The 23,939-nt window shown below is 35.1% G+C and overlaps 2 protein-coding genes across 4 annotated transcripts in view; one reads left to right on the forward strand and one right to left on the reverse strand.

Annotated features, from left to right (window-relative positions):
- Positions 1–6,396, reverse strand: part of LOC144440243 (ubiquitin carboxyl-terminal hydrolase 25-like) — a 31,657-nt gene extending 25,261 nt beyond the window's left edge. For 2 of the 3 annotated variants that reach the window (XM_078129569.1, XM_078129567.1), the window contains exons 1-2: positions 6,161–6,396; positions 576–867 (exon numbers count right to left, since the gene is read on the reverse strand). In XM_078129569.1, the coding sequence (XP_077985695.1) occupies positions 576–867; positions 6,161–6,211 (343 nt within the window). In that variant the 5' untranslated portion in view covers positions 6,212–6,396. The remainder of the gene's footprint in view (positions 1–575; positions 868–6,160) is intronic. The other variant, XM_078129568.1, reaches the window with a different exon arrangement.
- A 189-nt stretch (positions 6,397–6,585) lies between these two features.
- On the forward strand, positions 6,586–22,832 carry LOC144439639 (Golgi pH regulator-like). The gene is made up of 13 exons (XM_078128871.1): positions 6,586–6,890; positions 9,103–9,162; positions 9,828–9,931; positions 12,427–12,533; positions 13,049–13,156; positions 14,063–14,183; positions 14,865–14,945; positions 15,348–15,457; positions 16,834–16,922; positions 17,351–17,539; positions 18,322–18,411; positions 19,151–19,216; positions 19,958–22,832. Exons 1-13 carry the CDS (start codon positions 6,849–6,851, stop codon positions 20,159–20,161), a joined length of 1,371 nt encoding a protein of 456 aa, XP_077984997.1. The 5' UTR covers positions 6,586–6,848; the 3' UTR covers positions 20,162–22,832.
- The last annotated feature ends 1,107 nt before the right edge of the window (positions 22,833–23,939 follow it).

Below are 23,939 nucleotides of genomic sequence, written 5' to 3' on the forward strand. Positions count from 1 at the left end.
CAAGAATCCATTCCCAAATTGCTGTCCAATTTGTTGGTATAGGCATGGACCCATCCATCTTGAATAATCGATGCATTATGACAACAATATCTACATTGTATCCCTCCATCAGATGAGATGGAGAGATAGACAACATCTCCACAATGCCTTGATTATCTAAGATGGGACCCACCCAGTTGCTAACACATGGTATTAGTGTCAGCCAAGTGTTAATACTGAACTGATCTTGTGTATACAATGAGTTATCCCAAAATTTCTCTGACATACAAATGTATACTATATAGTCATTTCTCAAACAATGTACATTGTACATATATTTTTTGTGTCAGCTTTGATATGTGGATGTCTTTGCTGGCTTATGAACTGTGACCTAATTTTTCCAGAGAATTAATTCCTCATAAACATTACTGTAATACATATCATTTATCGCTGGCTATCAATAGTTCATACAGTTTATTACTAAATGTTATTATCAGTATATAAATTTGTGAATCATATTAAAAATTATGACCTTAGAATTTTTTTTTAGGTAATTAACAAAAAATTAAACAGTGCGATTACTGTCAATATATTACCTTGGCTTTTAGTTTTAGGTCCATACGGTTCACTGACACTGGCCGTTGCTACGGCAGCAGTAGTTGTGGTGGTTGTAGGAGGTTGTCCTGATGGTACAACCTGTGTAGTGCCCTCAGTGGCAGCAGCATCTAGAGTGCTGGTAAGGAGAGTGACTGCTTCACCGACATCACCCTGACTAGCAGTCACGGCATTTTGTAATGCCTGCACATCATTGATTCCTGTGATTTCTTTCAACTGGTTGATAATCTGTTCTTGATTCTGGAGAGGGTAAACAACATCCTTATCATCATCCTACAGTAGAAGACAAACTAACAGTCTGTGGTATAACAGTATTTGATGAGACTCTGCTGACATACCAGGGGTGAACAAATCCACTGGTCCTGGGTCCGGGACTCATGATTTTTTTGGGGCGGACCACACAAATTTTACCTTATCTGGTCTGTCGGACCAGTACCTTACTGTCAATAACTATGTAAAAAAGTTGTCTGAATGTACAGATACATAGGCAAGATTTAATGTTTCACATTAGCGGGTCCTGGGACCACTAATTCTTTCAGCAGGACCACAGGATTCTTGAAGGCACTGGTCCGGGGACCACCAGTTCACAAAATGATTTGTTCACCCCTGCATACTCTCACTAGCTTCGCTAACTTGTCTGTTCATATCACTTTGACAGTTTGCTATATACATTTTGTACTCAATTCTAGCCTCCTGCATACTGTCATGCCCTCACTTATAATTCTGACAAACCACGCAGTGTGAAAATATATTCAATGCCAAACCAGTCCAGCCAGTTTCAAATTGAGTGGTTAGTCTCTAACTGATGAGGGCACACCACACATGGAGACTGGACTTGGCAAATGCAAAGTGACAGACAAATTAGCAAAGATAGCAAGACTGAGAATCTACATTTTGCTACATGTATTTAAGAAGTACATGGTTTCTGACATGTATGATGTAGTATGTACAGAAGTCACTGCATTCAAATTTTTTTTTATAATAAGTAACCTGGAGACCTTCTATAACTATGAATCTGTTACATTTTTGTACATCCATTCTGACTTTGAATATTATTAGTGAGCCACCACCAGCACAAATATAGTCAACAGAGGCACTCTAAAGTTTGTATATATTATATAAATAACTAAACATATTTCTGTACACACAACATGCAAATTCATTGTACATTTAGACATTATTTCCCTGATTTATTTCTCCGTCAAGCCAAGGAAAAATACAAATGACCTTGTCATGATGAGTCGCTTGATGAGTAGCTTCAGCTACTTGTAGGATAGTAATGGGACTAGGTGGACTTAATACTTCACAATATATACAATATATAACTAACCTTAGTTATTATATCTGATCTCAAGAGAATCAAAAAAAGAGAATCAGACAGAATATAGCTTGGGATGAGAATACAGTGAGATGGCAATAATACATGTATGATGTAGCTAGGTGGAGTTAAGCCTGTTTTTCAAAAATTGTAGTTTTTAGTGTACAATCTACAAACAAATACCTCCTCCTTCCCCCTCCATTCCCAACCAACCTGGTAGAAAAATAATTAAACCTCGTACTACCCCTGGACAGAGATGGTGGTAACCAGGTTAGGTTGGTCACAGGTAGGATAAAGGAGGCTAAATTTTTGTGTAGTGAATATAACTGATCTCAAGTAGCTATTGAAAATCTTGCACCACTTCTCTCTTTTCTCTTCCTCTTTAACTTCCTAATCACTGTTCTACATTCAAGGTGTGGTATCAGTTAAGGAGAAGTAACAAACTCTCATTTTATCATTTCAAATTCAGTGGTACCCGATGTTCATGTTTTTTATGTATTGTCTGAGTCACGCAGACCTAGGAGTATTTACAATCATTTAACCTCTGCACTGAAAGCAAGCTTTATTTACACTCTAGTTATGGTGACCTAATTTAAAAAAATACAAATTGAATGTTTTAACCTGTACATATTTAGTACAAACACAGAGACACAGAGACACACAAACAAACACAGAGACACAGACAGACAGACAGACACAAACAGAGACACAGAGACACACAAACACAGAGACACAGACAGACACAGAGACACAGACAGACAGACACACAGAGACAGAGACACACAAACAGAGACAGACACAAACACAGAGACACAGACAGACAGACAGACAGACAGACAGACACAGACAGACAGACAGACAGGCAGGCAGACAGAATTATAAAACAGACACACTTCTAGAGACACAGACAGAGACAGGCACAAACCCACACACACGTTTAGGATAGCAACACACACACACACCAGTTTAGGACAGCAACACACATTTAGGATAGCAACACACACACACACACACACACACACACACACACGCAAACGCGCACACACACACACACACACACACGATTAGGATAGCAACACACTAGTTTATTTCTCAGCAAGGTATGCATAATGCATGCCCATTTCAAAATACCAAAATTTGCTCATCTACATGTATTACTTTATAACTGTACACGGCTTAAGATGATTTGTAGTACTCCAGTGCACAGAGACTACTAAAACAGTATACCTACAAATGTAGAATACTAATTTACACGGTATATTTAGTCTATTAGACCAATGGCAATCAATAGAAAATTGTAGTAACAGTTCACTTGGCTAAATCTGGTTACCAAGTGTAGAAGTTAAATTCAACCCCTGTTGTACATGTAGTAGTTCTACAATCTATTTTATATACATTTTGTAATACAACCAAACAACTTCAAAAATTCCAATGCCTATTTTTTGAATCAGACAGTTGTCAATTTACACATACTTAACGGGGCACAGGCTGAATTTAGACGGTTTTTACTTTGGTGAGTAATACAAAATACTTTACATAAAACCATGGCTAAACTAATCAGGTATAGTATTTACAACAGATTCATGTAGCCATGATGTGGCACTTTTTACCAACCATCCAACTCATGCGTTGTTCATGTAATGACAGGGATTTCCTCAGATTTGTTGATACATACCAACAATTATGTCACCAAATCTTTCATATATTATATCTAAATACCAGGATTGAGTAATACTAGTATCAAGTAACGAATGAGGGTGCTTCAGTAGGTACATGTATGATACACTTCGTAGGCAACAAATATTGCGTCCAAAAACCGCCTAAAGTCAGCCTGTGCCCCTTTAATGAATGCAATACTTGATTTATATCTATATCCTCATAAGTCTTAAAATGCAATTCCTTTCATGGGACAGACCTATAAATTGTGCTCACATAGTTTGATCATGTAACATACTAACAAATATCATTCAAAACAAATATGGCTGCCATTGATATGCAAATCAAAGAAACTGTAGTCTTGGCCATGGAACTGTCATTTTGAAATTCATGATACACTTGGTTTGGTGATAATACATAAACTAATTGAGATAGAAAGGGGTCTCTTGGTTTGTTTTATTCGAGGGAAGGAGCCAATCATCATCAAATATATGGATAAAGTGTGTGAAGCAGATCTACACTGCCAGTCAGACCGGAACATAAATGTACACATTGTTTTTGACCAGGTTATAAAGTAACATCAAAACTAGATGAAATAACCACTACAATTACTACAGTACTGTGTTAGTGACCCTAGATGTATCTCCAAAGACTTAGCAATAGCTATCTGGCTTGAAAACACTGTCACCAGAAGTCTGTCTGTCCCAGGCCAGTATGTCTACAGTCTAGTCAGATAAGCAAGTCCATGGGTTATCATACATGCAAGTTAGTACATTTCAAGTCAGGATTTCTGTGCTTTGAAAACAGGGCTTTCAAGGACTTCAAAATTTTAAAAAGCAAGGGGTACATTGCAAAGTTTGTTTTAAAGTCTATGGGTCTAACCCTATAAAGAACCACCAACCTACCATTAACTCCCTAACTCACTGTAAGTTTGTCTACTTAGTACTCTAAAAATAACGAGTGTGAAGCTACCATCATATTCATATTCATATTCACTTTCAAAAGTTGACCTCTAGCTCAATGTGAATATGATGATAGCTTCACACGTTCATCATCAGATTCGAAGTCTTCCGAATGGGTACGAACAAGCGTTCGGGCCGCGGCAAATCACACAAATCCTTCATTGGCAGGTTGAAATCATGTGATTGTAGTTACTTTTCACTTGATTTACGTGGATTTGCCAGAGTATCCAATTTGCACCATGAATTATTGTTGTCATATAAAAAACTAATTTGGATGTTTAGTATGCCTTTCCCATATCTTTGAAAATGAAATATCAATATTTGGGTGTACAAAAAACCTGTATGAGTAATGTAATATTGTAATAAAATACGGCTTGGCTGGGTGTGTTTTGATTTCCCGCAGTGTCGCTATCTTTGAAACCCTACTTAACACTTACACTGGTGAAATTTACACAAAATAGTGTTGTCAAGACCACAATTATCACAATGTATGTAGTTCCCTTGATCGGGGAGGGTCAATGCAATCAAAGCATGCAAATCCACGCAAATCAAGTGAAAAGTAATTACAATCACATGATTTCAACCTGCCAATGAAGGATATGTGATTTACCGAATGCGTGTTCGTACCCATTCGGAAGACTTCGAATCTGATGATGAACGTGTGAAGCTATCATCATATTCACATTGAGCTAGAGGTCAACTTTTGAAAGTGAAGATGAATATGAATATGATGGTAGCTTCACACTCGTCTAAAAATAACAACCACACAGTTCACGCTGCAACACAACTGACTCATACCCTAGATCTGAATAAATACGTGACGGTGACTATTAATTTTCAACTTGGGATAAATCATCGCATTTGGAAATAATTGATGAATCTTTTTCAACGGCAAAATTACACATCTAAAATGTGTACTGCAAATTGATGATTGAAGCATGGAGGTAAAATGGGAGATGCTTCTGTGATTGAAGAAACAATGTGTGGTACATATCATATTAATTAATGCAGACGAAACCCATGCATAGGGGCGCTGATAGTAATAGTTCAACGACAATGACCTTCCGTGGCATTTGAAAGCCCTATGCTACGACTAAGTACTGATATTTTAAAAGAAACATTCCTAAAATTCCCCATAAACTTACAGCGAACTATAAATGGCATGTATCGCATATGATAATTCGACCACTCAGAATGTACGTACAAGGACGTAACAATATACACACACGTGCCATCCAATCGACTAGTCACCGAGTCAGTCAGCGCTCTGTCAAGTTTGAAACAAGGCGACAATGCATGGCATAAACATCAACATAAAATTATCCAATGCACATACATTTACAGATATATATCGCTCTATATTATACAGCTTGACTTCCCTATGTGGGATCATTATAACTGAAGAAGCATCGGTCGCTTAGCTGAAATCAAACGCCTTCCGGTACGTCCACATGTTTGGAATGCTAAAAAACATGGCTGCACGAGTCGACGCCGCAATCTCAGTAATGGATTTGACTAAATTTCAAACCAGTAAACAGCTATTGGACCATTTCATCTTTGGCACTAACATTTTGAAACTCCAAATTTCCATAAAAATAACAAAATAGTACATTTTTGAATATTTTCTCACCTGCAACGTATGTTGTTGTAGTATGCTCTGCTCCACAGTCATGGCCGACATTTGAAAGGTTCTGCTATTCCAACATAAAAACACGCCCTGATAAAAATATTTTTTCGAATTAAGCCGTCGTAAAATGTTAAAATCAACAACAAACGTAGATCAGACGAATCCTTATATTATAAAACTTGCATTTCACAAGAGCTGAATAATTTTGACGAAGCGACAAGGACACCACAGTCGGGAATTCCCGAACATTCTTGTGAGTGAAACCAACACTTGGAACAGCGGGGATTCCTGTAAACGTGAAATGAAAGCCGAGCTCGGATTGGTCCATAGAGATGACTGGGCATTTCCGAGATATCCCTATTGTCTTTCATAACTGTCGCAAATTTTACTAACATAAGTCATTTAAAGTCAATAACGTGAATTTTAGGAACTAGAAAGTTAGTTAATCTGTACTGTTCATAGACTTTCTGTATCGTTCAATATTTCTCTTCAAGTTGGCTTTGCAGCCTTATCCAATCGAAAAAGGTGTAACAAAGACATTTTTATGACAGGCTTCCTTTCAAGATGGCGGCGCCCTGTTAATGTCCGTGTGGCAACCCAGTCAGAGTTTATGTGTAAATTTGGTGACTCGGCTGAGTTTCAGCCATAATTTTATAAGTCGAAGGACGTAGTACATAATTTGGTTACAGGCATGTCGTTCTTTTTGGACTCCGTTGTTATGTTTACATCACAGGTGGGTGTTTTCTGTCATCCGAAACTTGCCGAACGGATATGACGATACTTTCGCTGTGATGAAATCCACCGGTCACTGGAATGCGACGTGTCAGACCACTGTCAAATACGAAAGTGTAGAGTAGCATACATGTGGATATTTTTGTGAATATGGCTTGACATTTTTTACCTGTTATAATTTGTTTGTAATTTGCCTTGGTGACTGTGATTATATTATCATGACTTAAATAATTTGGTGAATTTGATTTTAATACATAATGACAATAGTAATGAGTCAAATAATATGTATATATATATATATATATATATATATATATATATATATATATATATATATATATATATACATATAACACAATGTGTTTACTATGTTTCATACACAATTTCGCGCCTTCCACTTTTGATGAGGAAAAGACATGTTCAGAACAAATCCCTTTCACCTTCACCAGTCTAAACTAGGTCAGACAGAATCATGAGAATGATCCAAATTTGCTGGAGGTATGAAAGGTTAGCTTCAATATGTAAATTAGGTGTGAAAGTACTTGCCAGTCATGTACATCTAACTGTCCACCTTCTCAAATAATGTCATTATCAGGGGAGGTGGGCAGTTGATGAATTTCTGTCAGAACCAGATTCTGAAGTAACTGATATGTTCAAAACCTATCACTTTCCCATCAAAAGTGGACGAAGAGAGCATGAAAATTATCGTTTCCAGTTTCGTATACATGATGGAAAAAACGCGGAAATGCGGCATTTCCAGATTTTCGGCAATTTCGTTATGTGTGACCAGCATGTAAACAGAACCAGACATGCCACCCTTTCATGCAGTGGATGTATATACTTATATCTAGATATATTTCCTTTTCTTAGGCAGCCCTTGAATTTGAGGGCTGAAAAGTATTGCCTGTCCAATTGGCAAAATCTAGAAAGGATTTAATCACAATCTGAGTTCGGACAAATGCCCCCCAGACAAATGCCCCGATAGGACTGTTGTTGCCTACGAATAGAGATCAAAAATATCTAGATTTTGGGAAGTACACTTAAAATATGGGTTTATCACCTTTATTGTATTTTTACCAAAAGCGTGCTTATAAAGCTTATAAGGCGTGCTAATAAAGCCGCTAATGGGGCTGAGAAAGGCGCATTTGGGGCGGCTTACTTAAAATACGCTCTTTATCACTTGTAAATTGTATTATTGATGAATGGATTGAAGCTGTCTGGGAAGATGTTTAATTCAACAAAGAAATGTGTGATTTCGGGCGGTGATGTACTGATATTCAAAATGACTAAACTCAAACACAATCATTGTTATATACACATACACATTTTATTTCGGGCGTTAGACTGAAATTGTGATGACAGTAAAGAAAATACAAACAAAACCATAAATAAAACCATACTTTAAGTACACCACTCGAAATCACACCCATCTTGGTCTTTTCATTCATAAAACAATAGAAGTGATAAAAACCAAAATCTTGGTTGAGTCGTGAACCATAGTCCTACCGTAGGCATTTGTCCTACGGGGGCATTTGTCCGGGGGCGTCTGTCCGGGGGGTGTTTTGTCCTGTTACCTCTGATTTCAATCCACATATAATGCTAAAAACCAAAATGTAATATTGAATGTCACACAGTTTGATTTACATATATTTAGCCATGCCACAGTAAATTAGGTAGCTCTGTTTAAAAGTGACAGAGGAATTTTAATGAGTTTATACGATGACATTAAGAAGAAGAAAAAATCATATTGGCTCACAGGAATGTAAACCAAACAGAAAAAAAGTCTGTCATACATATTTAACTACACACATATGTACACATAATTTGGATGGAAGATAGACTTCTGATACAATTTGATGCATATTGGCATCAGTTGGATATGAGGGAACTTCTTCACTCGATAGTTTTGCAATCACTTCTGGTTATCGTTTTACTTACAAGAACACAGTTTAGTTTTTAAAAAGTTATGTATTAATATAAAAAATGAAAAAACCCACAGACATAATTAAACAGGTCTCGATAGTAAAAAGGTATGGTAGGGTACAGTTGTTGTTGTTGTTGTTGTTGTTGTTGTTGTTGTTGTTGTTGTTGTTGTTGTTGTTGTTGCAATCAAATTCAGTTCTGGTCATTTATACTTCAAGAAATGAGCAATAGTCCTGTATGGCAATACAACTGTTTGGTTTATTTATTTTATAATTGGTTGTATTTTACAGATTTTATTTTTCCTTGGTGGCTGGGTGTTCTTTATTAGGAAGTTGTACAAAGACTATGAGGTTTGTATTAATTTATTCATTTTGATCCTTGCACAAGAATTTGTAGATGTTCCTCCGAATCTTATTTTGATTTATACTATATTTGTAATTGATTGTCTGTGTTGTAGGTATGTATGTATGTACGTATGCATGTGTGTGTGTGTGTGTGTGCATGCGTGCGTGCATGCATGCATGCATGGATATATCGATGTATGCATGCATGCATGTATGCATATGTGTGTGTGTGTATGTATGTGTGCGTGTGTGCGTGCATTCATGCATGGCTATATGGATGTATGCATACATGCATGCATGCATGTATGTATGTGTATATATGTATGTATGCATGCATGCATGCATGCATGTATGCATGTGTGTATGTATGTATGTATGTATGCATGCATGTATGTATGTGTGTATGTATGTATGTATGTATGTATGTATGTCTGTCTGTATGTATGTATGTATGTATGTATGTATGTATGTATGTATGTATGTATGTATATATGTATGTATGTATGTATGTATGTATGTATATATGTATGTATGTATGTATATATGTATGTATGTATGTATGTATGTATATATGTATGTATATATGTATGTATGTATGTATGTATATATGTATGTATACAATATCTTGCTAGTCTAAAAAGGTCCAATTATTCATTTTGTTTTCTTTTCAGGTGCACCATACAATAGTCCAGTTGATCTTCTCACTCACATTTGCTTTGTCCTGTACCATGTTTGAACTCATCATTTTTGAAATCCTGGGCATTCTGAATTCAAAGTAAGTAAAGGAAAAGAAAGGATCGGTAAAACCTAACTTAAATGTAACTTCCAGGTTGTCAGTGAGTACTGAAGATACAGCCTAGTCAAAATTTGTATAAAGGATTAAAATAAAGATGTTAGAAAAGTGAACATTTAGGACCTAAATCAATGATTGTTTTCAGTTTAGATTCAGAAAAGTGAACATTTAGGACCTAAATCAATCATAATAAGTGGTTATATAGACAAATCTGTCAGTATTATTCACACCTATAGATTATGAGTTTGAATTCAAATTGATGTTTTCTGTTCAGAAGTTTTATTTCAATGCAACAAGGAATATTAGCCTAAAAGATCCAGGCATTCCTTCTGCTTATATAATGAGCTCTCCAGTGTGTCCTCTCATGATAGCCAAATTTTGTTGTTGTGGGTCAGTATGATAAAGACTTTCTTTTGAGTCACCACATAGTAAGAGATAGGTGAAGACCAAATTTAGGTGTGTCACTAGAAATTGTGTGTATCAGTGGTGCATCAAATTGGCTTAGAGGACACACTGATGCTCTCTGGGGTAGTGTGTAGTGAGTGATTGCATAAGCAAACCAACAACTGAATCTTTTAGACAACAAGGAGTATATGAAGGAAATAGTAAAGAGGAACGTTCTTAATTGATTTTAAAGCTTAAACCTATCCACAGTATTAGACTACTCTCATATTTACCAGTGTTTTATTTAAGGGCGGTAAGTAGGTAAAATCTACCGGGGTTCCCACATCATTTTACCAGGGTTCCCCACCTAAACTATGATACATTGCATGCGAAGCACTACCAGTGTTACCTCTTTCCCCCTTTCTGTTACCGGGGTTCCCAAACCTTAGCAAAAACACTGTTTACAAATTGATAGAGATCACCACAAAAAAGACAACAATTTAAAATATATCATAATTAATATGAATTGCATTGGCTATTGCCATACAAGTTGTATGATATAGATCACAAGAAATATGTCAAAATTATAAAATTGGCATAAAAAACTAACTATTAAATACAAACTTCACTAGCTATTGCCATACTAGTTGTATGGTCCATTACTATAGTACCACCTGTTACAAAAAATATGGCTCCATAACTCTTAGTTGTATTATTCAGAGATTACAGGTCATCTGAGGTCATCATCTAGTCATGTGATTTATCCTTATTCAGCCTGAAGTGACAGTGCCACAGTACAATAATTTTATAGTGACAGCTGGGTAGTTACTGATATTGTTAGAATATTTTTGATTATCGTGTAATCTGTTTCTGGAGAAGTATGTGGAGCGAGCAGCTTGATGGCTATTCATATGTCATGGGTTATTCAAATCCACGTAAATGTGACACTAGAGATTTGAATAAAACCATGGATACGGTTATGAATGTATGGTGTCATTCTAATTTATGTAAATGTAACTCTAGTATTTACATAAATTTGGATACAATCATGAATGTATGGATTACATGTATTTCAAATTTATGTAAATGTCACACTAGTATTTACATAAATTTGAATAAAACCATGTATACAGTCATGAATGTATGGTGTTATTCAAATTTATTTAAATGTAACACTAGTATTTACATATATTTGAATAAAACCATGGATACAGTCATGAATGTATGGCTTATTTCAAATTTATGTAAATGTAACACTAGTATTTACATATATTTGAATAAAACCATGGATACAGTCATGAATGTATGGCTTATTTCAAATTTATGTAAATGTAACACTAGTATTTACATATATTTGAATAAAACCATGTATACAGTCATGAATGTATGTCGTTATTCAAATTTATGTAAATGTTACAGTACTAATTGACATGTAGATCTAAGTGAGAATATATCAATGGTATCAATTACTTGCACATTATTAATGTTTTGTTCCCAAAGATCTAAGGGAGAATATATCAAGTGTTAATTATTCATACATTGTTAATGTTTTCTTCCCAAATATCTAAGTGATAAAATATTAAAAATGGTATAATGTACTAATTCGTATATTACTATTGACATTTTCCTCCCAAAGATCCAAGGTAGAAACTACCAGTAGTATTATTTACTCATTTATAAGTGATTAATCTTTTCCTCCCATCAATTTATGAGAGAAAATACCAGTAGAATTAGTTATTCATGCATTAATGTTTTCCTCCCATCAATTTATGAGAGAAAATACCAGTAGAATTAGTTATTCATGCATTGTTAATGTTTTCTTCCCATCAATCTATGAGAGAAAATACCAGTAGAATTAGTTATTCATGCATTGTTAATGTTTTCTTCCCAAAGATCTAAGGGAAGAAATATCAGTAGAATTAGTTATTCGTGCATTGTTAATGTTTTCTTCCCAAAGATCTAAGGGAGGAAATATCAAGGTGTTAATCCTCTCTTTACCAGGGGATATTTGTTTGTAGCACACAAAAAAATTACAAATTGGGAAAACAGGATTAATTATTCATGCACTGTTAATGTTTTCTTTTCATCTTCAGTTCCAGGTATTTTCATTGGAAGTTGGATCTATTTGCTATTCTATTTACAGTCATATTTGTCTTACCATTTTACATGGCTTATTTCACCTTGAGTAACATCAGATTTGGTAAGTATCCATGGCAACGTGTTACCATGGTAACAGTCATATTAATCTTACCATTTTACAAGGCATATTTCACCTTGAGTAACATTAGATTTGGTAAGTATCCATGGCAACATGTTACCATGGTAATGGTCATATATGTCTTTACCATGGTAACAGTCATATTTGTCTTACCATTTTACATTGCCTATTTCACCTTGAGTAACATTAGACTTAGAAGTTTCCATGGCAACATGGACCACACTACACTGTACCTTGTAGTTGTATTTTCTTAGCCATGTATAGGCATGTTTGATACAACTGAGAGTCAAATCCAGCTAAGTACGTCAACCAATGTTTTAAATTACCGTCTGTCTTGTTATGAACACACATATATAATTTCAGTAATTCTCAAATGACTTGTAGCTGAAACTCGTCTAAAATCTTCCAGATACCACAAAAGTTCAATTTCTGCAGTTAATTAAAATTTTATAATGTTTGATAATTTACTGTGCTTTGTTTTTTCTAAATTCTCACAGTCCAAAAGAATCGTATGATAATTATACTAACGATGGCTGCCTGGCTGATATTTATGTATTTCTTTTGGAAACTTGGTGATCCATTCCCCATATTGAGTCCTAAACATGGTGAGAACTATTTGATTTAACTTTTTATCATCTTCTGAAACAACACTTGATTAAACTATGATAGGAAATAATGTCTTGCTAATTCAAGAGTGATATAATGTATCGTTTAACGATAATAGTGCAACATGTACCTCACGAGATGATGATGATGATGATGATGATGATGATGATGATGATGATGATGATGATCAGGGATGAACAAATCATTTTGTGAACTGGTGGTCCCCGGACCATTGCCTTAAAAAATCCAGTGGTCCTGCTGAAAGAATTAGTGGTCCAAGGTCCCGCTAATGTGAAACATTAAATCTTAGCTATGAATCTGTATATTCAGACGACTTTTTAACATAGCTATTAACAGTAAGGTACTGGTCTGATGGACCAGACAAGGTAAAATTTGTGTGGTCCGCCCAAAAAAATCGCTTGCCCTGGACCCAGGACCAGTGGATTTGTTCACCCCTGATAATGAAGAAGATTCATACCACATCTGTCCTCTCTACATTGTAGAACTCTAGGTACAATTATATACTTACTATCACCTCTTGCAAAGAACTGTAATAATAGCAAAAACATACCCACCTCTTGGGGAGCATACCGTCTCTGCAGCCAGTGAGACTTAGAGGATTTAAGTTGTCCCTTGTTCAACCAGTTCAGGTCCCTATGATATACCTCCTTGGGATCTATTCACTTGGACATATGACTACAACAGACAAATATGTTTGAAAACTCACCTGTGCCTTGTTATGATATGAGTCTTAGACTTTCCCGACTTTCCTACATCTATGACAAACCATAGACCCTCCACCAGGGTCTATGGACAAACCAGTCTCGGGTGAATCAGGCAGACCCTTGCATTGATTTCACTCGTAAATCAATCATTGATATTTTTATGTGTTTTTCCTCTCCAAGGTATATTTTCTATAGAGCAAGGTATAAGCCGTGTGGGAGTAATTGGTGTCACATTGATGGCACTTTTATCTGGTTTTGGTGCAGTCAACTGTCCCTACACCTATATGTCTTATTTCATGAGGTAAGTTTCAATACATTATGTATCTGTCATTACTTGCATTTGGGAAGTGTATAACCACAGGAAAAGGATGAATAATTCATTTTGTGCTTGCAAGTTTCCAGATTTCTAACATTATTTTCTTATTTTCTGTATATTTCAAATAAACTTTTGAATATTACCATCATATCTATTGTTTCCTCTGACTGATTTTTGTATTTCCTCCCATTATTGTTTTATCAGAGATTACCAACTTTGCATTAATTAGCAGATTGCTAATCCTAGAACAAACTCATGGCATATTTGCCTAATTAACACATTGCATGAGTGAAAATATCTACTTATCCGATTAATGGAAGTCCATTAGTCGGATCCATAGATGTTTACACTAGTGGTGTATGCTGGTGGCATTTTCATTGCAGTACAGTGCAGTACATATACCCCAGAGATTACTTGTATCGTTGTGTGTACATATTTGTGGTATTTGCATTACATTGCATATAATAAAACCAATACTGCTACATGTATGCAAATGAGTACTCAAACATTCCATAAGAAGTCATGTGATAAGGAAATGTGCTGAAAGTAACTTTTCATGAGTCACTGAGAGTGAAATCAGCCTCACAGCTGTCTCCTTCCATTTTCAGTGGTAATATGATATTTTCCCTTATGTTCTATGTATGTTTCCTTATACTCTTTATACAGACATGTATCTGATGGTGATATCCAAGCCCATGAAAGGAAGTTTATGCAAATTATGGATATGATAATAACTAAGAAGAAAAGGTATAGTAGAATAGAATAGAATAGAATAGAATAGAATAGAATAGAATAGAATAGAAATTGATACTTGACTCCATTTTAGTAGTAGTAGTAGTGGTGGTGGTGGTGGTGGTGGTGGTGAGGGTGGTAGTAATAGTAGTTGTAGTTACAGGAGGTGAATACTGTATAGTATTTTATTTAGTTGTAGTAGTAGTAGTAGTAGTAGTAGTAATAGTAAAGCTACCTTCGTATTGGAATCTAGTTTTTTAAGCAAGAAGAAAAGAAAAGTGTTATCAAGTAAAGTTAGTCCAAATTACAAAATAAAATGATTTTAAGTCAATTTTTCATTTTATATTTATATTAATAAATTGACTTTTAAAAACATGTACTTACAATAATTTACCCATGATGTCTTGTCTTAATCAGGATTGCCATTGCAGAGAGAGAAAGTCTACAGAGAGCTGCTAGTGGGACTCCAAAACACAGTGGGATATGGGGAATGTTGAAAAATGTAACTGGATCAAGTGGTAAAGAAAGTATCCTTACAGAAGTATTAATCTTTATCTAGGTTTTGAGGACCAAAATTGTATGGCAAAAGGCAATCACATTAAAATCTGATGTTGTGAAAGTGGCTAGATATCGTTATTTACCTCTATTTCCATCATTTTGTGACATTTGTTTTCTTTCGGGTGTTTGCCACCTTCCCACATCTGACCTTGTGTAATAAAAAATCTTGTTTGAATCTCAAGGATCTTGAAAGGTTTCTTCAACCAAATACACAAGAATTTCAATTACACAGGGTCAGATGTGAGAAGGTGGCGATTACCTTGAACAAAACAAAATGAGACAAAATGATGGAAATAGAGGTAACTAAAGACATCTAGCTGCTTTCACCACATCAGATTGGGCAGAAGGGTCTGATTTTAGGAGGGTCTGTATTAAGTACTACCAACATACACAAACCCCTGTCCTGACCATAAACCTTTTCTGAGATTTTATCAGATACCCAATGTAGCTTAAAAGCTTGGAAACTTCATTTTAATCACATTACAGTGAATTGACAGTGAAACATGAATACTGTATGTGCCAAAAAAAAATCTGTCAGATCACTAAGACTTGTAAAGTCAGATTGCAAAACAACTATACCAGTATTTTGTTCTTTGTATAAACTTTGGTAAATTCTAGGCAAAGAGAGTAGTTAATTATTATCTTAATGTTCCTGTAATAACATAATAATATAATAATGTTGGGGTTTTTTCATACAGCACCTTCCCAGTTTGTGCTCAAAGCACTTTACAATTATTACTCCTGGCTTGGATATATAGATCTATTTTCTTCCTCAGCTCCCTGGGAGCATACAATCCATTGCAGCCTTTATAAGTGCATAGGATTAAAGCCTTCACATTGCAACCTCTATCCTACCAGCTTAGTTGACTGAGGCACAGTCAAGGTTCAAATCTTGTCCAAGGATTTTAGCCATTCAGAAACAAATGGCAGCAATAGGGCTTGAACCTGCAACTTGCAGATTACAAGCCAGCCACTCTAACCATTCACCCATCATGAATCCTCAACCTGCAACCTGCAGATTCCTAGCCAGCCACTCTAACCATTCACCCACCATGACTCCACAACCTACAACCTGCAGATTCCTAGCCAGCCACTTTAACCATTCACCCATCATGACTCCACAACCTGCAACCTGCAGATTCCTAGCCAGCCACTCTAACCTTTCACCCACCATGACTCCACAACCTACAACCTGCAGATTCCTAGCCAGCCACTTTAACCATTCACCCACCATGACTCTACAACCTGCAAATTCCTAGCCAGCCACTCTAACCATTCACCCATCATGACCACTGTATCCCACTATACAACTAGCACTTTATTTTACCTTAACTTGTTAACTTAGATATAAGTCAATTACAACAAGAAGTGAATGCGTATGAAGAACTTAGTAGACAACTCTTCCTGGAAGTTGTGGATCTACATAATACAAAGGTTAGTCATTTATATATTATATTGAAACTATTCTATTTTCAGAAGCAAACTTATAATTGATTGTCAACAGTATTATGTTTACAGAAGCATACTTACCATTGATTGCAATTGACAAAGCTGAAACAATCAATCAATGATAGTCAGTGATAAGTATGCTTCTGTAAATAGAAACTATAAGTAACTTGAAATACATATAACAAATTAACACCCCCCCAAAAAAAAAAAAAATTAATTAATTAATTAATTTAAAAAAAAAAAAAAAAAAAAAAAAATATGTATAAGCTTATGTTTAAATTTATCATTTTTATGAATTCCCCAGAATATCAACAAATAAAAATTCATAGAGTATTACAATGAAATGCTGACAAACTCAGCTCTTTAAAAAGAGAACATAACTGGACACGTTTATTTTCTTATTTCTGTTTCAGGAAAGAATATTATATTCACGGACATTGCAGGGCAAATATTTTAATTTTATGGGATATATATTCTCTATGTATTGTATGTGGAAGATTATTATATCAACAATAAACATTGTATTTGATCGTGTCGGTAAAACGGATCCTGTCACCAAGGGAGTCGAAATAGCTGTCAACTACTTTGGGATACAGTTTGATGTAAGTACAATCTATAGAAATAGCTGTCAATAGCTGTAAAGGTATGATATACCTGTCTTTCTTGTGGGTCGAAAGACTGCATTTCAAAACATTTTGATTGTAAACTCTATTTCATAAAGGTTGGGGTTCCAACCCGAGATTCTTCCATTAGTGTTATGTTGACAGTGGTGCAAGAATGATTACAGCATTCCCTTTAGAACAAAACGAAAGAAAGAATTGTGTTTGGTCAGCGCGCGCATCACTTAAATACCTCTGCGTCGGTCTTTTTTTGTATGTGTTTGTCCAGCCCATGCAGTCTGAGGATCCATGGGGAAACACAAAAACACCCTCCCTACTCCATTGAAGCCAACTGCAGAGCTAATCATGAACAAGCAAATGGCATCTGCCCCCGCATGTACACTTGCTCTAAACTACTAAATAAAAAGAACAGTAACTACCATAAATAGTAGACAGAGTGACAGGTTTGTTGAGAATTAAAAAAGAAATTGTGTCGTCACTCCATTTTAGACAAACTGTCCTGACAAGAAACAATTCTATTTTTTTGGCCATATCTAGGGCCAACTTTTTTCTATATATCTGTCAGTCTGTTTATACACAGTCACCTATATTTTAATCCTAATAAAAACTGGTCCTTTAATGGTATACAAGAATTATAAAATGTGTCTGCCTGAAAGGGATGTAAAGTTACACACACAGATGAAAAACTTAAATGTATCCACAATAATTACATATCATTTACTGCAAGCCTTGCAATACTGTGTCTTCTTTTCTACTTACAATAGGTTAAGTTTTGGTCACAACAAATCTCATTTATTCTGATTGGGATCATCATTGTCACATCAATCCGTGGATTACTTATCAATTTAACCAAGGTAAGAACAAAGTCAAACACATTAATTTGCTTATCACTCATTGACCAAGTTAGTTCAGACTTTGTATTCTACAGACTTTTTACAAGGGTGGACAAGAGGTTTTGTAGTACAAGTTTTCTAAGAAAAGTAAGAATAAATTATGAGTTGCGTAAGGAATAATCCTCTTACATTTGGCTTTAAAAGGTTAAATTTATGATATAAAGACTAATTGCTATGTCTTATGAAATGTAATAGTCATATGCATTATTATACCACAGCAGGTTTGATAAAGTCACATGGTCATACACATTTTACACACTCATAGAAAATTGAACTTTTTTCCCATAGTATCTAGAAAAGAAGTTGAACATAGTGACATCGAATTACTGTTCTACAATCACTATTGTACAGTTCTACAGTCAACAAAAATTTGCAAGCAATAAGTTGAAAGTAATAAGCATTTAAAGTGATCATAATGAAGTATGAGGGACATCAAATTACTGTTCTACAATCATTTATTTTACAGTTCTACCATTGCCAAAGATTAGCAAGCAATAAGTTGAAAGTTGAAAAATACCCTTTTAAATTGGTCATATTTCATTTCATATAATGACCACACTTGGCAATATGGATTTTAAGTCATTCCCTCTCCATGTGTTATTGACATGTACACTTACTTAGCATTGAAATAAAAATATGAGACGTCACATGCAACTACTAAGCCATTGATAAAATGATGGTTTTTTTTGTGTTTCTGCAGTTCTTCTATGCTATATCAAGTAGCAAGTCTTCCAGTGTTATAGTCTTGGCTTTGGCACAAATTATGGTAAGTTGATACATAATAGTTAGTACCGTAGTCAACCATGTAAGAGCCCTTGGTTGGGCTAGGGTCCAGTCAGCTGTATTGAAATCAAATTATAAAAATCGATGTCATGTCTTACCGATGTTCCATCCACCTCTAAATGATATTGTCTTTTAATAATATATTATCATTGTATTCTCTGATAATTTCACTTTGTCTGAAGTATACCCCTATCACTGTTTGTAACTCAATAAGATGCAAGAAGTGTAAAAAGTTTGTTATTGTACATACAATTGATACATTTTTTTTAATGCTTTGCAATTTATTGAGTTACAAAAAAGGACTTCATATATGTTATTTCACATTGATTTTTCAATCAGAAAAACATAGTAAAGTTGTTTTGTAAATGAAAAATCAAAAATAAATACCCAATAGGGAACTTGCAATCCAGACTGAGCATGCTCAGACCCAAAGGACTATGGGATTATCTGTGGTTATCATAATACATAATCTGGAGCTACGGATAAAATAAACCCCCCACAATGGTCAGGGTAACTATGAATTGATTATTTGTGGTTACAAACAATGTATCAACATTTTTTACAATACTAATTGATTAGTATTTATTATCCCATTTCCCATGATGCAACATTCAACATGGCAGGTTTGCAAGTTCCCTATTCGCATCCACATAGCCACCTCAATCCTTATAGATACATACATATGTATGACATGTACCTAAAGTTTTATAATTTATGATTGCAGGGTATGTACTTCGTATCCTCCGTTCTTCTAATCAGAATGAATATGCCACCAGAGTATCGGAGTATTATCACTGAAGTCCTTGGTGATCTTCAGTTTAATTTCTACCATAGATGGTTTGATGTCATCTTTCTTGTCAGTGCTTTGTCTAGTATTGGATTTTTGTATTTAGCTCACCAACAAGCACCAGAAAAACACATCACATGATAGTGATAAGCGAATCAAATTATGGAGAGGAGATCACATGAAATATGTATAAACCAATCACAGTATGAAGTAGAGACCACATGACTTTAGCCAATCATAGTATGGAGAGGGTATCACATGGCATGAGAGTAAGCTGATCACAGTATGGAATGGAGACCATCTGATATTAGCCAATCACAGTATGGCAAGGGTATCACATGACATGGAAATAAACCAATCATAGTATGGAGAGGGTATCACATGGCATGAGAGTAAGCTGATCACAGTATGGAATGGAGACCATCTGATATTAGCCAATCACAGTATGGCAAGGGTATCACATGACATGGAAATAAACCAATCACAGTATGGCAAGACCAGAAGACATAGTTTTAAGACAGTCATGTGACATTCTTGGCCAGTTTTTTTTTTTTTTGGCCCTCTGAAAGCCATAGAATCTCGGGGGGGTTTGAAGAAAATGTTTGTCATTCAGAGATTACTACTACATGCTTAGCTACATTGGTCTTTGTAGCTGTCCAGTGACCTATTATTAGTTCAGTAAATATAAAAATGCGTTATCTCTTATCCTGCTGGAAATGATGCTAAATCCCCCAAAAAGGGTTATCATACAGCGATACATTGAGAAATAATACTCTTCTCTTTAAATGGTCGTATGGATGAGGATTGGGTATTTATTTGGGATTTTTAATTTATAAAACAATTTTATCATGGCTCCTACTTGAAAAAATTAATGTGAAACAACATACCGGGGTATGCCAAGTTCTTGTTTGTAACTCAATAAATTGCAAAAAGTTTAAACAAGAATGTGTAGAAAGTTTGATGTGCGTACAATAACAAACGTTTTACACATTTTGTAGCTTTTTACAATGTGTGGAGTTACAACAACAGACTTAGTCAAGGTTGTTTCATACTTATTTTTTCAAGTACGAAGCCATGATAAAATTCTTTTATAAATTAGAAATCCACAATAAATACCCAATCCTCATCCATATGCCCACTTCAAGGTGAAAATTACTGTTAAAGCAGCAATTTCTACTCTGAGCTTACAGAGTCAATAGACTATAAGTTTGCTCTCTTCATGTCTTTCTTTCAGTAATTATTCTTATAAGATACAAAACTGAAAAGCAATGGATGTGTTATGTGCATATTAAGGAAGGAATATTATGTAAGTAGCAATTAGTGGCTGGCAACAAGGAACTTAGATTACTAATATACGTCTTTTGTTTAATGATGGTTCAAACAACAGGCATTGTTTTGTATAACTGTGCACAATAAAGAGACAGTTCTGTATTGCTATGTATACAATAAAGAGACCGTTCTTTATTGCTATGTATGCAATAAAGAGACAGTTCTGTATTGCTATGTATGCAATAAAGAGACAGTTCTGTGTTGCTATGTATACAATAAAGAGACAGTTCTTTATTGCTATGTATGCAATAAAGAGACAGTTCTGTATTGCTATGTATGCAATAAAGAGACAGTTCTGTATTGCTATGTATGCAATAAAGAGACAGTTCTGTATTGCTATGTATACAATAAAGAGACAGTTCTGTATTGCTATGTATGCAATAAAGAGACAGTTCTGTATTGCTATGTATGCAATAAAGAGACAGTTCTGTATTGCTATGTATGTAATAAAGAGAGTTCTGTATTGCTATGTATGCAATAAAGAGAGTTCTGTATTGCTATGTATGCAATAAAGAGACAGTTCTTTATTGCTATGTATGCAATAAAGTGACACAGTTCTGTATTGCTTTGTATGCAATAAAGAGACAGTTCTGTATTGCTTTGTATGCAATAAAGTGACAGTTCTTTATTGCTATGTATGCAATAAAGAGACAGTTCTGTATTGCTATGTATGCAATAAAGAGACAGTTCTGTATTGCTTTGTATGCAATAAAGAGACACAGTTCTGTGTTGCTATGTATGCAATAAAGACTTAGTTCTATGTAGCTTTCTTTCAATAAAGCTGGTACAAACAAAAGATACTCCTCTATGCTTTGTCTTTGTCTTTGTGTTTGTGTTTGTGCTATAGCAAATGCCTTGACTGCAGCTATTGCTGATGTACCACCTTCCCCTCCCCTCATCGATAAGTGGAATGATATAATTTTACCGACGTATTTCATGCTTCGATTAGGCGTTCCTAATAAACACACCTTTCATTTCTAGCATAATTGGACTCAGATGATGTAGGCTTTGTGAAGCAGTCTTAGATCTTTGTGTTTGTGTGAGAGTGTGTTTCCATGTATTTATATTGACTTGATAATTTATTCAAACTTGGAGAGTGAGATCTGGTCACCAAATGTTCACTGTTCTCAAGTTTTATGGTAATGTTAAAGCAGAGGGAATGTGAGTACCTTGGAGGGAAGCCTACATTATTTGGTAGAGTCTAACTGAACATCTATCGTTTTACACACAACCATTACATTTGCGTTTGTTTGATTGATTGATTGATTGATTTACTTGGACTGTTCTCCAGGGTTTTAACCAAATCGCACTATGAACTCAGAAATTGGTCAAGTTTACTGTTACTTCAATTTTCACTTGAGGAGGCGGAAGAGCTTCACTTTTTATAATGATCGTTTCTGTCCAACATCAAGGCCACAGGCGATTGACACATTGAGGGCGCCATCTAGCAATATGATAGAACTATTCAACAACAAAGACAATAGGTGGCGCACATCAAACTGCGATGTCGCCACACGTCAAATTTAGCAGATATTAAAGTGTCTCTCGTACAAATTGAATGTGGCATTGTGTTCATGATTCTTTGTTTACTGTTAATGTTTTTAGTATAGAAAACATTAGAAGAGTGTCATCGAGTGATATAGAGTTATTTGAACAAAAAAAAGATCGTTGACAAGTGCAAAATAGTAATATCAGCAATAAATAGGTATATACATAGCTTGAGAATGTATCAATGTTAACTTAGTAGGATAGGGATTATTATGTGAAGGATCTTATCACTCGCGCACACGGAAAATGGTGTTTATACTTCCCAGGGAACAGAGAGAGTATAGCGTGCCTTTATATATCATGGTGCAATGTATAGATCCGTGTTAGGAATAATATGTATATAGTGCTGTGAGCAAAGTATGGAGAAGTGGTATTCAAACAAGTTCATATTATTTATTCCAATTACTAGAACACTTTAGAGAAGTCTATATACACCTCCCACCAGACAATAAAACCCACATTTCTGCATAACGTTTGGGTAATAATACAGCCGAAAGACAATAAAGTATCTGTTTCCCAGCCATTTTGGGCATAAACAATTAGTTCAACTAAACCTCTGGACTAAACTGTATTTGTCTAGATGTAACTCTCTGTGTGTATTGCAATTTGAATATGTAGACTTCGACGTCAGTCAAAAAGCAGACGTTGGGTACAGACAATATCATTTTTGAGATACCTCATCATAGCGTTGTGTTCCTGCAAGTAATCATAAATTAAGACAAAACTGCTCGTAAAAGACAACGACAATACACAACAATGGAAACCCTTACCTTCTATATAAATAACGAATACTATTTTTTATTATTACACATTATCATAGTATTAACTGCGATAACATAATAATGATGCATTAGTGTGTGTGTGTGTGTGTGTGTGTGACTTGTGATAAACGCTTAATTTTTTTGCAATCCTTCGATCCCATTTTCTCCTCTACACACGCTCCAATACTCTAATCCTATCTTAATTTCTTACTTTCTTCTCAACACACACAGTGTATGATTTGTCTCAGACTATATTTCTATAGCTCTCTTAGGACTACAAA

This window comes from Glandiceps talaboti, chromosome 9 (genome assembly GCF_964340395.1).
Source record: "Glandiceps talaboti chromosome 9, keGlaTala1.1, whole genome shotgun sequence".
NCBI lineage: Eukaryota > Metazoa > Hemichordata > Enteropneusta > Spengelidae > Glandiceps > Glandiceps talaboti.